The 13,912-nt window shown below is 53.5% G+C and overlaps 1 protein-coding gene and 1 non-coding gene across 2 annotated transcripts in view; one reads left to right on the top strand and one right to left on the bottom strand.

The window, feature by feature from the left end:
* The first annotated feature begins 643 nt into the window (after positions 1–643).
* UBE2QL1 (ubiquitin conjugating enzyme E2 Q family like 1) overlaps positions 644–13,912 on the top strand; it is a 57,832-nt gene continuing 44,563 nt past the window's right edge. Inside the window, exon 1 of the mRNA XM_024981539.2 lies at positions 644–1,977. Within this exon, the coding sequence (XP_024837307.1) occupies positions 1,174–1,977 (804 nt within the window). The 5' untranslated portion in view covers positions 644–1,173. The remainder of the gene's footprint in view (positions 1,978–13,912) is intronic.
* Positions 5,131–5,203, bottom strand: TRNAC-ACA (transfer RNA cysteine (anticodon ACA)). Its single transcript has one exon. It is a non-coding gene; the product is annotated as a tRNA-Cys (tRNA).

Genomic DNA, 13,912 nt, shown 5'->3' with positions numbered 1-13,912 from the left:
TTCATGAAACGGTCATCTTCTAAAGTCCTGACTCGAGGCGTGGTGGGGGCGGAGGGGGGGCGGGGCGGGGGCGGCTATTCTTTAGGGGCTTGCGGCGCTCACGCTCACTGAGTCCTACTTCCCAGTCCCCGATTCTTTGATTGGTCTTTGGGAAAGCGCTGGTTCCGCAGACCCGGGTCCCGGATTGCCGTGTGGGACCCCAGGCTCCATCTGGGACGAGGGAATCAGTAAACAGGTTGCTTTCCATCCTTTCCCCGACGTCCCCTTCCCCTCGGGATTGTTCGAACCAGGGGAAGCGAGGTCGGAGGTAGGTCACCGGCCGGCGGCCAAGCCTGGATCCCGGGGCGGAAAAGCTGGGGGCCTCGAGACCCCGAGTGCGTGCCCACACACGCCCCTTGTCTCCCTACTTCGCATCCTCGTTCCGCGTCTGCCGGGCTCCGCGCGCGGCGCCCCCGCAGCCGGGCTCCCGGTGTGGCCGGCGCGCGCCGTTGTCTCCCCCCAGCGGCCGTGCGCTTGTAGCCGCCGGACCCGGGCAGGCGGCTGGGGGGGAGCGGAGAGGCTCGGCGCAGGCAGGCCCACGGCCCCGCCCCGCGCCCCCCCGCCCGGGCCGGCAGGACCGCCCCCTCCGCGCCGCGCGCGGCTCAGACGGAGCAGCCGCCTCTGCAATGTCAGCAGCCGCAGCGGCAGCGGCGGCGGCGGCGGAGACGCGAGCGGCAGCGGCCGGGGCCCCGCGGTAGCTGCCCGCGCGGCACGGCACGGCCCGAGCCCGCGGCCCCCCTCGCTGCCTCCGGGGCGCGGCGGCCGGCTCTGCGCGCCCCGGCGCGGCGCTCGGACTCGAAGCCAGCCCCGGCTGCGGCCGCGCACAAAGGACCGCGGACGCCGGGCTCCGGGGACCGGCCGGGGGGGACGGACCACCGCGCCGCGCGCCCTCCACGCCTCCGCTTCCCCGGCGGCCGGAGCCCGAGCCCGAGCCCGAGCCGGCCCCGTCATATGACAGCGGCGACCCAGCGGCCGGCGAGAGCGCGTGCTGCCCACTCGCCTGCGCCACGGCCGCCGGCGCCGGGGGTGGCCCGCGCCGCGCCCCGCTGAGTGGTCGCCGGTCGCCGCCCCGCGCGCCCCTCGGGCTCCGGGCGCAGGAGCCGAGGGGAGACCCCCGCCCGCGCCGAGCCTAAGATGGCCACGCTGCTCCGCAAAATCGGGCTCATCCGCCTGCACAACCGGGACACCGAGGACCCCAAGCACCACCACAACAACCACCGCGCCGGCGGCGGCGGCGGCGGCGGCCCGCAGAGCGCGGCGCTGCGCGGCAAGGGCGGCGCCAAGAGCGGCGGCCACAAGCCCCCGCAGCAGCCGCACCCGGCCGGGGGCGCGGGCGACGCCAGCCCCGGGCCCGGCAAGGGCAAAGGCAAGCGCGCGGCGGAGCTGGCCCCGCGCGACAAGGCGCCGCCGCCGGCGGCGGTGGCGGCGGGGGCGCCGGGCGCCGGGGGCCCCCGAGAGCGGGCGGCGGGCGCCAGGGCGGGGCCGGGCCCGGCGGCGGCGGCGGCGGCGGCGGCGGCGGCGGGCGGCAGCCTGGTGCCCGCGGCGCGCCAGCAGCACTGCGCGCAGGTGCGCAGCCGGCGCCTCATGAAGGAGCTGCGGGACATCGCGCGCCTCAGCGACCGCTTCATCTCCGTTGAGCTGGTGGACGAGAGCCTGTTCGACTGGAACGTGAAGCTGCACCAGGTGGACAAGGACTCGGTGCTGTGGCAGGACATGAAGGAGACCAACACCGAGTTCATTCTGCTCAACCTCACCTTCCCCGACAACTTCCCCTTCTCGCCGCCCTTCATGCGGGTGCTCAGCCCGCGCCTGGAGAACGGCTACGTGCTGGACGGCGGCGCCATCTGCATGGAGCTGCTCACGCCGCGCGGCTGGTCCAGCGCCTACACGGTGGAGGCCGTCATGCGCCAGTTCGCCGCCAGCCTGGTCAAGGGCCAGGTAAGCGGGCGGGCGGGAGGCGCGCGGGGCGCGCGGGGCGCCCTTGAAACCTGCCTCCTACGGGGAGACGTCCCCCGGGCGCCTCCGCTCGACTTGCCTGAGCGTTTTCTCCCTTGCCCGCTTTCCCATCCCGTCGCTCCGGGTCTCCGCCTCTCCAGAATTCGGGTTCTCCCTCCCGCACGCCCCCCTGTCTCTCCTCCTCCGTCCTTCTCGCTGATCGTCCCTCCGGATCCGCCTGTCCACCTCCGGTCCTCGCCTCAAACCTGCTGCCTCCATCCGCTCCTGCCTTTTTCCCCCTTGCCCCTCCACCATCTCCGCCTCCTCCCTCCCCCTCTGCCCCCTAATCCCCCTCTCTCCTCCCCTCCCGTCCCATCCCGCCCCCGCCCCCGCCCAGGTCTCCTCCGTGGCCTCCCCATCTCCTGTAGCCATAATCTCCCCGAAGGTGAAACTTTATATGGATCTCATCATCTAAATGTCCAGCCCAGTTTATCGCCCCCTCACCCGCCACACACACAGGTTTCCCCCACCCCCGAATAGCTCAGGGATGCCCTGCGTGCGAGTTGGGGGTGGTGGGGGGGGTTGTCTCTGCAGAGGGCCAGCTGCCTGCTGCCGAATCTGCTCGCTGGCCCTGCTTCGTCCTGATGGGCATCTAGTGCAAGGTGAAAATTCTGCTCTTGACAAATTTCACTGGAGAGGCAGAGGTGTGGTGTGAGTCGTTCTGTAAGTGACAGGCCAGACTCCCCCAGGAAACGCCTGGGACCTGCCTCTCACCAGGACCATTGGCTCCTGGGAGATCTAGCTCTCTCTCAGACCTATGAACTTCCTTCAGTTTCCTCATGCCCCCAGGGCTTAAATCCACCATCAGGGTTAAAGATTTTTGACGACTGAAATCAGGGGCAAGCTTGATGTCCGAGTCTTCTCAACTCCTGCCCCAGATGGCAGCTTTACTGTAAAGAACCCCCAGAAAACCTGAGAAGGGAGAATGAATGAACCTTCTGAAATCCCTTCCCCTAATCCCAGGGACGGGGGAGCGTGGTGGGCTGCCGTCTATGGGATCGCACAGAGTCGGACACGACTGAAACTACTTAGAAGCAGCAGCAGCTGCAGGCAGAGGTGTGATGGTTTTTCTCTTCCCAAGCTATATGCTCTTGATCATGTTCAGGTTGGTTGATGTTTTCCTAAATCTCTATTGAGCATTGCTGCTACTGCTGCTGCTGCTGCTGCTGCTAAGTCGCTTCAGTCGTGTCCGACTCTGTGCAACCCCCGAGATGGCAGCCCACCAGGCTCCCCCATCCCTGGGATTCTCCAGGCAAGAACACTGGAGTGGGTCTATTGAGCGTTACTTTAAAAAAAAAAAAAAAAAAAGCATAGTTTTATGTGGGTGTGTTTTAGGTTTATGGAGAATCACTGTTTTGTTTAGGAGACCCCAAATGACCTCGATGTGCTCTTTCTACAGCCAGCATCTTAGAAGCCATCAGTCCCCTGTCACCTGCCTCTTCAGGATCTTTCACACTAATCAAATAATGCTTGTTCTGCCAATTTCACTAGAGGTGGAGCCCCTGGGATTCCACGCCAATTGCCTTGGCACTTAATTCTTGACTGAGGTCTGTTTTCACCAAGTAACTATGCTGCTAGTCCAGCTTTCCTGGGGTTTAGCTTCCGCTTGTTTCTCCAGTTTGAAACAGCATGAATGTGGCAGCTTTAGAAAGGCGAGGTTTAACGCTTTTACATCAGAAATTCACCCTGAAGCTTGTGATTTCGTGCTGGCTCTGATGTGATGGGAGCCTGCGATGGAATACAAGCCACGGGGGTCAGAGGGGGTCCCGTTTATATTATCAGGATTCGTACAAATGATGGGGAAGACTTTTTCACAGCAATGCCATCTGTTGTTGGTATCAGAAAGCTCTGCTAATCAGAACTCTCTAGAACACTCTCCTACCATCTTTTATCCTTCATGGGGATGACTTTGAGGACATGGGGCAGAGGAATATCATTCTGCCTTATAATCATAGAATCATAGCATTTAGGTTTGGAAGCGATCCCAGAGGTCACATGGACCTCAGCATGCATTTTAAAGATGCAGGAAAATAAAGATTTCAAATGACAAGTAAGGACTTTTTTCCCTAAGAAGAGATCTATCTTAGTAAGTTGTTAATAAATATTTGCCACGTTCACATCAGTGCTGTGAGTGATCGTTCTGTTGGTGCCTCGGCACTTCTATTAAATTGGGCAAGTCCTTCGGTATATATTTCTTTTCTCCGTACTCCAAATTGAGAATCTTCATACAGTTGGCAAGATAGAGACCTCATTGTTGCAAGTAATTATCAACATTTTTATTTATTAGTTTCAAAATCTTAGTTGAACTCAGCACCTCCCCCACCTAGCATATTGTGTTATACTTAGCCTGTTCTAAAGTCTAGCATGTGAAATATCTGAAAGGAAGAGGACTCAGAAATTTTTAAAAATACCAATTCATTTCCTTTGCCCTTTTCCTGCTAACTTCAGCATCCAAAAGAGTCGTGTAGGGTACACACAAACCCCTCAACATGCAGTGTAAGGACTGGAGGAATGGTCGCCCACCAGTGTCTCAGGCTTCTCTGCAGGACAGGGTCTGGGTAGTTTGGGGGCCCTGTGTGTTAGGTGCCTTTCCTGCTTTTGTGAATTTCCTACCTACAGGTTGTTCATCGCACGTACCTTGGTTACCGAATTATTTCCATAGTCAAAGGTAATAAATAGGCTTTGGGAAAGCAATCAAAATACCTGATGAGGTTTTCAAAGAGAACCAAGAATGCTACCAAACCAATAATTACTTTAAAAGGCAGAACGGTTCCATTCTAGTTACCTTCCCCTCTCTGTCGGCTCTTTCTTTTTTAGGATTCATTTTTCTTACTGGACAAAGTTAGAAAAGTCTCCGTTTCCTCTTTCGCAACTGCTAAGCTTAACTTTCTGAATTGGGGATAGCCTAAAGTTGATTTTGTTTCTCTGCCTTTAGACACATCATAAAATACTTTTAGCAGAGCATAGCATAGTGAAGTCGCTTGTCGTGTCCGACTCTTTGCGACTCCATGGCCTGTAGCCTACCAGGCTCCTCTATCCTTGGGATTTTCCAAGCAAGAATACTGGAGTGGGTTTCCATTTCCTTCTCCAGGGGATCTGCCTGACCCAGGGATCGAACCTGGGTCTCCTGCATTGTAGGCAGACGCTTTACCATCTGAGCCACCAGGGAAGACAAAATACTTTTAAGGGTCATATTGAGAAGAGATCGGTTTTCTTAATCAAATGGTCGCATAAAGAAGAGATCTGCTTCACCATTTTGTGTTGAGCATTAAATGTTTGGGTTTATCTTGCGGTGTGACGGATCAGCCATTTCACGTTACCTGACTCTTGGAGGCCCCATGTTATCAACATCTCTGGTGTGCTGCTTTAGGAATTTTGTCTGTTTTAAATTAACTTACCAAATATTTCTTTGTATATATTCTGTGTAGAGATGGTGACGTACATACCTTGCCTGTTTATTACCAAATCTTCTTCTGACTACAAAGAGACATTTTAGCTAACTCTTCGTTTGTGAAATTAAAAGAGAAATCGCCATGCCTTGGACGGTCCTGCCCAGGCCATGCCCTGTGTGTACCGGGTCTCACTCCCGGAATAACTGATGATTCTACAGATGCCCTCTACTTGCACTTGTCTGAGCAGAAGGCTCCCCAAAGTGACTTGCTGTTGTTCAGTTGCTCAGTTGTGTCCGACTCTTTGTGACCCCATAGAATGCAGCACACCAGACTTCCCTGTCCTTCAGCATCTCCCAGAGCTTACTAAACCTCATGTCCATTGAGTCAGTGATGCCATCCAGCCGTCTCATCCTCTGTCATCCCTTTCTCCTCCTGCCCTCAATCTTTCCCAACATCAGGGTCTTTTCAAGCGAGTTGGCTCTTCACATCAAGTGGCCAAAGTATTGGAGCTTCAGCTTCAGCAGTATAGGAGTCATAGTGGCTTGAGGGTACATTAAGTTGGGGTTCTATTTTCAGATCAGTGTCCCTCCTGAGTGTCTCCTTTTTAATTAGTGAGATATCACCCTGGGCAGGGGAACCAGATGGCGCTTGAAAGAGAGTTTCTTATTCCTCCTCTGCCCCCTTGGTGCCAACCACGGGACTCAACCCAGCAGGAGGTCGATGCATTAGCAGCAGTGGCCCCTAGCATGTACTGTTGGCTCTGTGCCAAGCTCTGGGCAGCTGAGCATTAGGGCGATCAGCTTACCTGGCCCCGCTGTTCCAGTGGTCACTATACAGGTGAGGGAACCTTAGCTCCACGCCATCAGGGGAAGTGAATGCCGCTTCGTGTGCTGATACCAGCAATGACTGTGAGGCTCTGAGCACCAGCCCACATTGGTGGTGGTTGTCCTTGATGGCAGAGTCACACGCAGGCCAGCTAGGACCCTGATTATCTCCAGCCGGTGGTTGGAGGTGACCTATGTGGTCATCATTTGTGTCCACAGAGGACAGGGACACAGTCAGCCATCAGCAGAAGAATTAGAACAGTCGGACTGAAACACCTTCAGTTCTCGGTGTTTGAACTAGAAATAGGTAAGCGATTCTGGGACAGTTGAGTTTCCTGACAGCAATCGTTTCTGGAATTTTGGAACGCAGCAAAGTGGCAGGTGTCCAAGCTTGTGAACGTATGATGAAGAAGGAGCAGCCCTGCAGATCAGCTTTGGTTGATGATAAAGTGCATCTCGGAGGTCAACCTTAGCGCTTCAAGGGTTCTGTGTCATGGGTGTTCCTGAGTCTGGCGCGCACACACACACAGCCCATCTTCAGGATTTCTTCCAAAGTACTAGGCCTGGAAGTAGCTTTTTACTTGTTACTGCACAATCTCCATGGCTTCCCAGGTGGCTCAGTGGTAAAGAACCTGTCTGCCAGTGCAGGAGTCTCGGGTTCAGTCTCTGGATGGGAAAGATCCCCTGGAGGAGGGCATGGCAGCCCACTCCAGTATTCTTGCCTGGGAAATCCCATGGATAGAGGAGCCTGGCGGGCTACAGTCCAGGGGGTCGCAAATGAGTCAAACACAACTCAGCGACTAGAAGCAAGCAAATGCAATCTCAAAAAGTAGCGAAGAACAGCCCTATGGGTTCCTAAAGTGTACTGGCGTCTGAGCTGTTGTAGTTCACACAACATTCTGAAAGCGCTGTGTGGGTTTGCTAAGTCTCTGACCCAAAGTACCGCAGTCTGGGGCGCTCAAACAACAGGCATTTACTTCTCACCTTCTGGAGGCCAGAAGTCTGAGACCAAGGTGACAGCAGGCTTGGCTTCTTCTGAGGGGAGGAGGATGTTCTCAGGCCTCCTGCTCAGCTCGTAGACAGCCGTCTGCTCCCTGTGTCCCTGCGTGGCCTTCCTTCTGTCTCTGTGTCCTCACCTCCCCTTCTTGTAAGGACACTGGTCTTACTGGGTCAGTGAAAGGGAAAGTTGCCCAGTCGCATCCAGCTCTTTGAAACCCCGTGGACTATACAGTCCCTGGAATTCTCCAGACCAGAATACTGGAATGGGTAGCCTTTCCCTTCTCCAAGGGATCTTCCCAACCCAGGGTTGAACCTAGGTCTCCTGCATTGCAGGCGGATTCTTTACCAGCTGAGCCACAAGGGAAGCCCAAGAATACTGGAGTGGGTAGCCTATCCCTTCTCCAGGGGATCTTCCTGACCCAGAAATTGAACCGGGGTCTCCTAGCATTGCAGGTGGATTCTTTACCAACTGAGCTATGAGGGAAGCCCTTGTGTTACTGGATCAGGGCCCACTCTAATGACCTCAGTTTGACATGATTACCTCTGCAAAGACCCTCCACACACCGACAGTTACCTTCTGAGGTGCTTGGGGGTAGGACTCCATGCTGAGTTTCGGTGGGATCACCGCACAGCCCCATGAGGAGCCCAAACAGGAATTTCTTAACCAGTTCAACCTCTTTTCTCTCGAGGCTGTTGCTGGTTTGCAGAGTAACATAAATGAAGCCCACCTGTGTGCACACAGGACCGCACTCAGTGGGGTCAGCTTGGAACAGAGACCGTGGCCCCTTTAAAGGGAAGCTAGGAGAAGCGGGTGTGTAAACAATGACAGCAGGGGCGTGGGTCATGCCATGTGACTCAGCCAGGAGAGCAGATTCAGGGCGGGGGCGGGGGGTGTCTTATGAGTCACTCTGCCATTGTGTCCTGTGCCCTCGTGTAGGTGACAGAGGTCATCACCCATGCCGGATGACTCTGCGGCTGAGGTCTCCCTGTGCTCGATGGTTCGGAGGAAAAAATAGCTTGTTCCGCTATCAAGTAGGGCGGGCAGGAGGACACGGCCAGGCCTCTGCATCCTAAAATAGTCCCACGCCAACTTGGCGAGCTCCCACACGCCGGCTCCGAAGCGAGGCTGCTCATCCCGGGCTGACGGTGCAGTTCACAGCAGTAGTGACTCACTTTACCCGGAGTTGTAGCCTTTTCAGATCAGCACGTACAGAAGGAGGATGTACATGCCTTTGTGTTTACTTGTCTGATTTATACGAAACGGTGTAAAGGTTTATTTTCCTTTTTCAGGCTCAGGAGAGTTTAGGGGCTTTTCTTTGGACTTCAATGGGACATGCCAAACCAACTAAGAAGTTGAAGTTTGTTTTAACCCAGAGCCCTGCCCTTTCTCATCCCCAGGAACAGGCATATGTGATGCAGGTTTAGAAGGAAAGCGGCCTCAGTGGTACCACTCTGGGGGCAGTAAAGGGACCAGACAAATGACTTTCATGTCCATTTAAAAGATAAAATTAAAAAAAAAAAATACAGCCTCTAATAGTGGGTTCTCTGAGCCACATTTCTTTTGAATCCTAGATTCTTACCGGGTAGATAAGGTGGTGGGAAGGGCTTCACCAGTGGTTCAGTGGTAAAGAATCTGCCTGCCAATGCAGGAGCTGAAGGAGACACAGGTTCGATCCCTGGGTGGGGAAGATCCCCTGGAGGATGGCATGGCAACCCACTCCGGTATTCTTGCCTGGAGAATCCCATGGATGGAGGAGCCTGGCAAGCTACAGTCTATGGAGTTGCAAAGAGTCAAACTCGACTGAGGTGACTTTGCACACCCACGCATGCAAGAGAGTGGGGAGATGGGATGGGATAGGGGAGGGGTAACTCCTATCCTCTCTGCTGGAGGTGGTCAGCCCTGGGTCCATTAGATGCTCTGGGAAGCCTTTGAATTATTCCAGGGCTCACATGTGTGCTCGGCCACTGAGTAGTGTCTGACTCTTCACAATCCCATGGACTGTAGCCCACCAGGCTCCTCCGTCCATGGGAATTCCCCAGGCAAGAATACTGGAGTGGGTTTCCATTTGCTCCTCCAGGGCATCTTCCCAACCCAGGGATCAAACCCATACCTCCTGCATTGGCAGGCAGATTCTTTACCACTGTGCCACTTGGGAAGCCCACATTATTCCAATGCCAGGTCCCCATCATCGAAGATTGAGATTTCTCATGGATAAGATCAGGCCCTAGTAGAGTCCTGCTGGAAAATCTACTTGATTGTAATGGATGACCAGGGCTGGACCAGAACTGCTCTTGTATTCCACATCCACCGTCTGTGGTCCCTCCTCCCACCAGCAGACCTGCCCCCCCCCCTTGCTTGAACTCACTGTCCTGTGTCCACCCTGACCAGCCCTCTGGAAGCCCTGCTTGTGTAGAAGAGACCGTCACATGACCCAGGCCTGCCTCCCTGGACTAAGGAGTGGAAGCGCTGCAAAAAGGGAGCGTGAGTGTCAAAAGAGTCCTCACCTCAGATCAGACACAGCTCCAAGGGCTCAGGTGCAGGATCACCCAGAACTGTGGATAACTAGCTGGTTCATGCACTGTAGGCATTGCGTGCCCACTCTGTGCCAGGCACACACTGGGCACACAGTGAATAAAATTTGTGGAAAGTGCTGGTCACCAAGAACTATCTGCTGCTGCTGCTGCTGCTGCTAAGTAGCTTTAGTCGTGTCCAACTCTGTGTGACCCCATAGATGGCAGCCCACCAGACTCCCCCGTCCCTGGGATTCTCCAGGCAAGAACACTGGAGTGGGCTGCCATTTCCTTCTCCAATGCATAAAAGTGAAAAGTGAAAGTGAAGTCGCTCAGTCATGTCCGACTCTTCGTGACCCCATGGACTGCAGCCTACCAGGCTCCTCCATCCATGGGATTTTCTAGGCAAGAGTACTGGAGTGGGGTGCCATCGCCTTCTCCGAAGAACTATCTAGTGATTGCTATTCAGTTGCTCCATCATGTCCGACTCTTTGCAACCATGTTGACTGCAGCATGCCAGGCTTCCCTGTCCTTTACTATCTCCCAGAGTTTGCTCAAACTCATGTCCATTGAGAAGGAGGTGCTATCCAACCATCTCATCTTCTGCCACCCTCTTCTCCTCCTGCCCTCAATCTTTCCCAGCATCAGGGTGTTTTCCAATGTGTCGGCTCATTACTTCAGGTGGCCAAAGTATTGGAGTTTCAGCTTCAGCATCAGTCCTTCCAATCAATATTCAGGGTTGATTTCCTTTAGGATTGACTGGTTTGATCTCTTTGCTGTCCAAGCGACTCTCAAGAGTCTTCTCCAGCACCACAGTTTAAAAGCATCACATCTTCAGTGCTGAACCTTTTGTAAGGTCCTACTCTCATGTCTGTACATGACTACTGGAAAAACTGTAGCTTTGACTACATGGGCCTTTGTCAGCAAAGAGATGATTAGTAGGGATGATGCGAAACCCCCTCACATGTGTCTATGATATGTCCAGCAGTCCTGCAGTTACTGCTTGCTTAGTATTTAGAAAAGGCCTGTTCACTGGTGTGTACAGACTGGACACCTGGCCATGGCCTGCATGTGCATTGGGGACTTATGAGAGGCAGGGTTCTGGGGTCAGCAGGGTTTTCCAAGCTTCTGCGTAACTATCCCAGCAGGAACGCTCATTGCAGGTACCTGATTGTAACACTGAGGGTTAGCCTGCTTTTCTAAGTTTTGTTTCACTGCTCAGTTCAGTTCAGTCACTCAGTCGTGTCCAACTCTTTGTGACCCCATGGACTGCAGCATGCCAGGCTTCCCTGTCCATCACCAACTCCCAGAGCTTGCTCAAACTCATGTCTGTCAGATCCATGGTGCCATCCAACCATCTCGTCCTCCTCTGTTGCCCCCTTCTCCTCCTGCCCTCCATCTTTCTCAATCAGGGTCTTTTCCAGTGAGTCAGTTTTTTGCATCAGGTGGCCAAAGTATTGGAGTTTCAGCTTCAGCATCAGTCCTTCCAGTGAATATTCAGGACTGCTTTCCTTTAGGATGGACTGGACAAAGGACCCCAGATGGAGAGCGTCAGGGGAATAAACAGAATTGGGACCGACCAGGTGGCGTTGGTTAGGAGAGGAGGGCCGGGTGGGGCCTGGGAGAGGGAGGAAGTGGCCAGAAGGTGCCGCTGCCCACCTGGCGGGTCTGGGGTGATCTACCTCCTCCTCCCAACCTGGCTTCTCCTCGCCCCACCGTCTCCCTACAGGCGTGTCATCCCCTCTTGGCTTCCTGTGGTGCCCCGTCCAGCTGCTCCATCCCCTTCCGTCCTCCCTGCTGGCGTTGCTCTGGTTCCTCTAAACCCTCACCTGGCCTTCTCACGCCCTTGGTCATGACCATTATAGAATACATCCAAACCCCCAATCAGCACCCACCCAGGGTGTGGCTCTTCCCACCAGGGGCCCCCGGGAGGTCCCTCTCCCACCAGCCCCACCCTCTCAGGGCACACCGTAGGTCTCCCCCTTTGCTGAGTTCACAGGCCCACCCCGATCTGGAAAGCTCCCCCGTTCATCAGTTGAGCCCCTTCCATCCTCCAAAACCCTGCCGAGATGCCTTAGCTCCCGAGGAAGACTCCTCCATGACTCCTCCAATAACGCGAGGGCTCTGTTCTCTAATACCTCCGCGTGGTCTGGACAATGTTGATTTCTATGCTGATCCTGCTAGACTGCATTACCTTTCTGCAGCTCTGTTTCACGTTCCCCTCACCCAATACTCAGCATATCATATGTGCTGAACAAATGTGTCCATTACCAATTTGCTCAACTGAGCACACACCCCATCCCCTCCACTCATAGCTATTTGAAATACAGTAAGGCTGTGAATTTGCCAGGTGCTTCCTGTGGGCCGGCTGCTGTGCAAATGCTTTAGTGGGTCATTTGATTAAATCTTTCCAACAGCCTATGGGGTAGGTGCTGTTGTTAGCCCCTTCTTACAGAGGGGGAAACTGAGGCTCATTGAGGTTGAATCTGTGCCCGAGGCAGATGGCTAGTAAAAGGGCAGAGCTGAGATGTCACCAGGCAGTCTGTCAGAGCCACCTGGTTCCTGTGGGCTGTCACATTGGCAGGTGGCACCCCCCACCGCAACCCTGACCAGGTAGCCCGTGCAGCTTGGTCATTCTCATGGGTCCCCACGCTCCTCAGGGATAGCTTTGTAAGGGTAACATGCTTGATTTTGCTACAACTCAGAATTAATACACAAGGGGTGGGACTTGATGTAGCCAGCAAATCTAATCTAAAATTCCGTAGTTTATGGTACAGAATTTTCCACAAACTTAAACAACTGTATTGGCCCAAATTCAACAGTCAGCAGCTTGTATCTATTATGTCAAATGGAAGAAAGTTTTAATTCTTTCAAAGTATAGGAGAAAGAGAATTATTGCTTCATTATTTCTTCTATACACAAAAAGGAAAGACATTTTAAAGATTCTGAAGATAACTGGAGAAAGAAATGCTTTCTGAAGGTAATGGTTACATTGGTGAAGCCACACAGGTTGAAGAAATTACTACTTTAAAAATAGTTTCTGTAAAATAATAATTCTCCATCACAATATTTAGCAAGTATCCCCAAGATTTATTATTATTATTATTAAGAGTTCTTGATGAGAGAAGGAAATCCTATATTTTAGTGGATCAGATTACATTTTAAAAGTGAATTCAGCTCACTTGAGACTTGAAGGAGAAATTTCCCAGAAAAATATTGTTAAGGAGGTACTTGCCATTTTTTGATGGTGAAAATCAGACATTTCCAAACATCAGAATATGAAATTACAAATGTTATTATATGGTATTATAATAAAAAGCAGCTATTCTTGTTTTGCAAAATTGGTCGTTTTGTGCACACACACACACACACACGCGCGCGCGCGCACACACAACAATTGCTTTTCCTTACCAATACATATGAATGAGAGTGATTTTGACTGTCAGGCTGGGAGCCGGTTTTGCTTCCCAAGAGACCCCAGCTAGGTATTGCGTGTAACTGTACAAAAGTAAGCTTTCACTACAGCGAGGATTAACCTGTGTCGGTCTTCCACGATTGGAGGCACACCCTACCCTGCTCTGCTCCCCTGCCAGCGGAAATAACATGAAGGAAACTTGAAACTGAATTTGTTACAAGCTTAAATTAATTGTAACAAGGTGACATGCGCTTTTACAATGTAACTTTTAAAAGTCATCCGAATACTAAATGAATCATGATTTCTTTAATCTCAGTTTGTACAAGAGGACTAAGTCTCAGGGAAGCGTCCTCTGTAGGTCACGTGTGAGGGGACACACTCCCCTGAGGTTGGAGCCCCTCCAGCTTGGCCTGGGGAAGGCTGCTGCTGCTAAGTTACTTCAGTCGTGTCCGACTCTGTGCGACCCCAGAGACGGCAGCCCACCAGGCTCCCCCGTCCCTGGGATTCTCCAGGCAAGAACACTGGAGTGGGTTGCCATTTCCTTCTCCAATGCATGTAAGTGAAAAGTGAAAGTGAAGTTGCTCAGTCGTGTCTGACTCTTAGCGACCCCATGGACTGCAGCCCACCAGGCTTCTCCGTCCATGGGATTTTCCACGCAAGAGTACTGGAGGGGGTGCCATTGCCTTCTCCAGCAGAGCCCCGAAAATATGCGGGTTAGGGTCCTCAGGAAGCCCTCA

The sequence above is a fragment of the Bos taurus genome, chromosome 20 (genome assembly GCF_002263795.3).
Source record: "Bos taurus isolate L1 Dominette 01449 registration number 42190680 breed Hereford chromosome 20, ARS-UCD2.0, whole genome shotgun sequence".
In the NCBI taxonomy this organism is placed as follows: domain Eukaryota; kingdom Metazoa; phylum Chordata; class Mammalia; order Artiodactyla; family Bovidae; genus Bos; species Bos taurus.
Note: the sequence above shows the minus strand (reverse complement) of the source record. Positions and strands in the feature narration are given on the sequence as shown.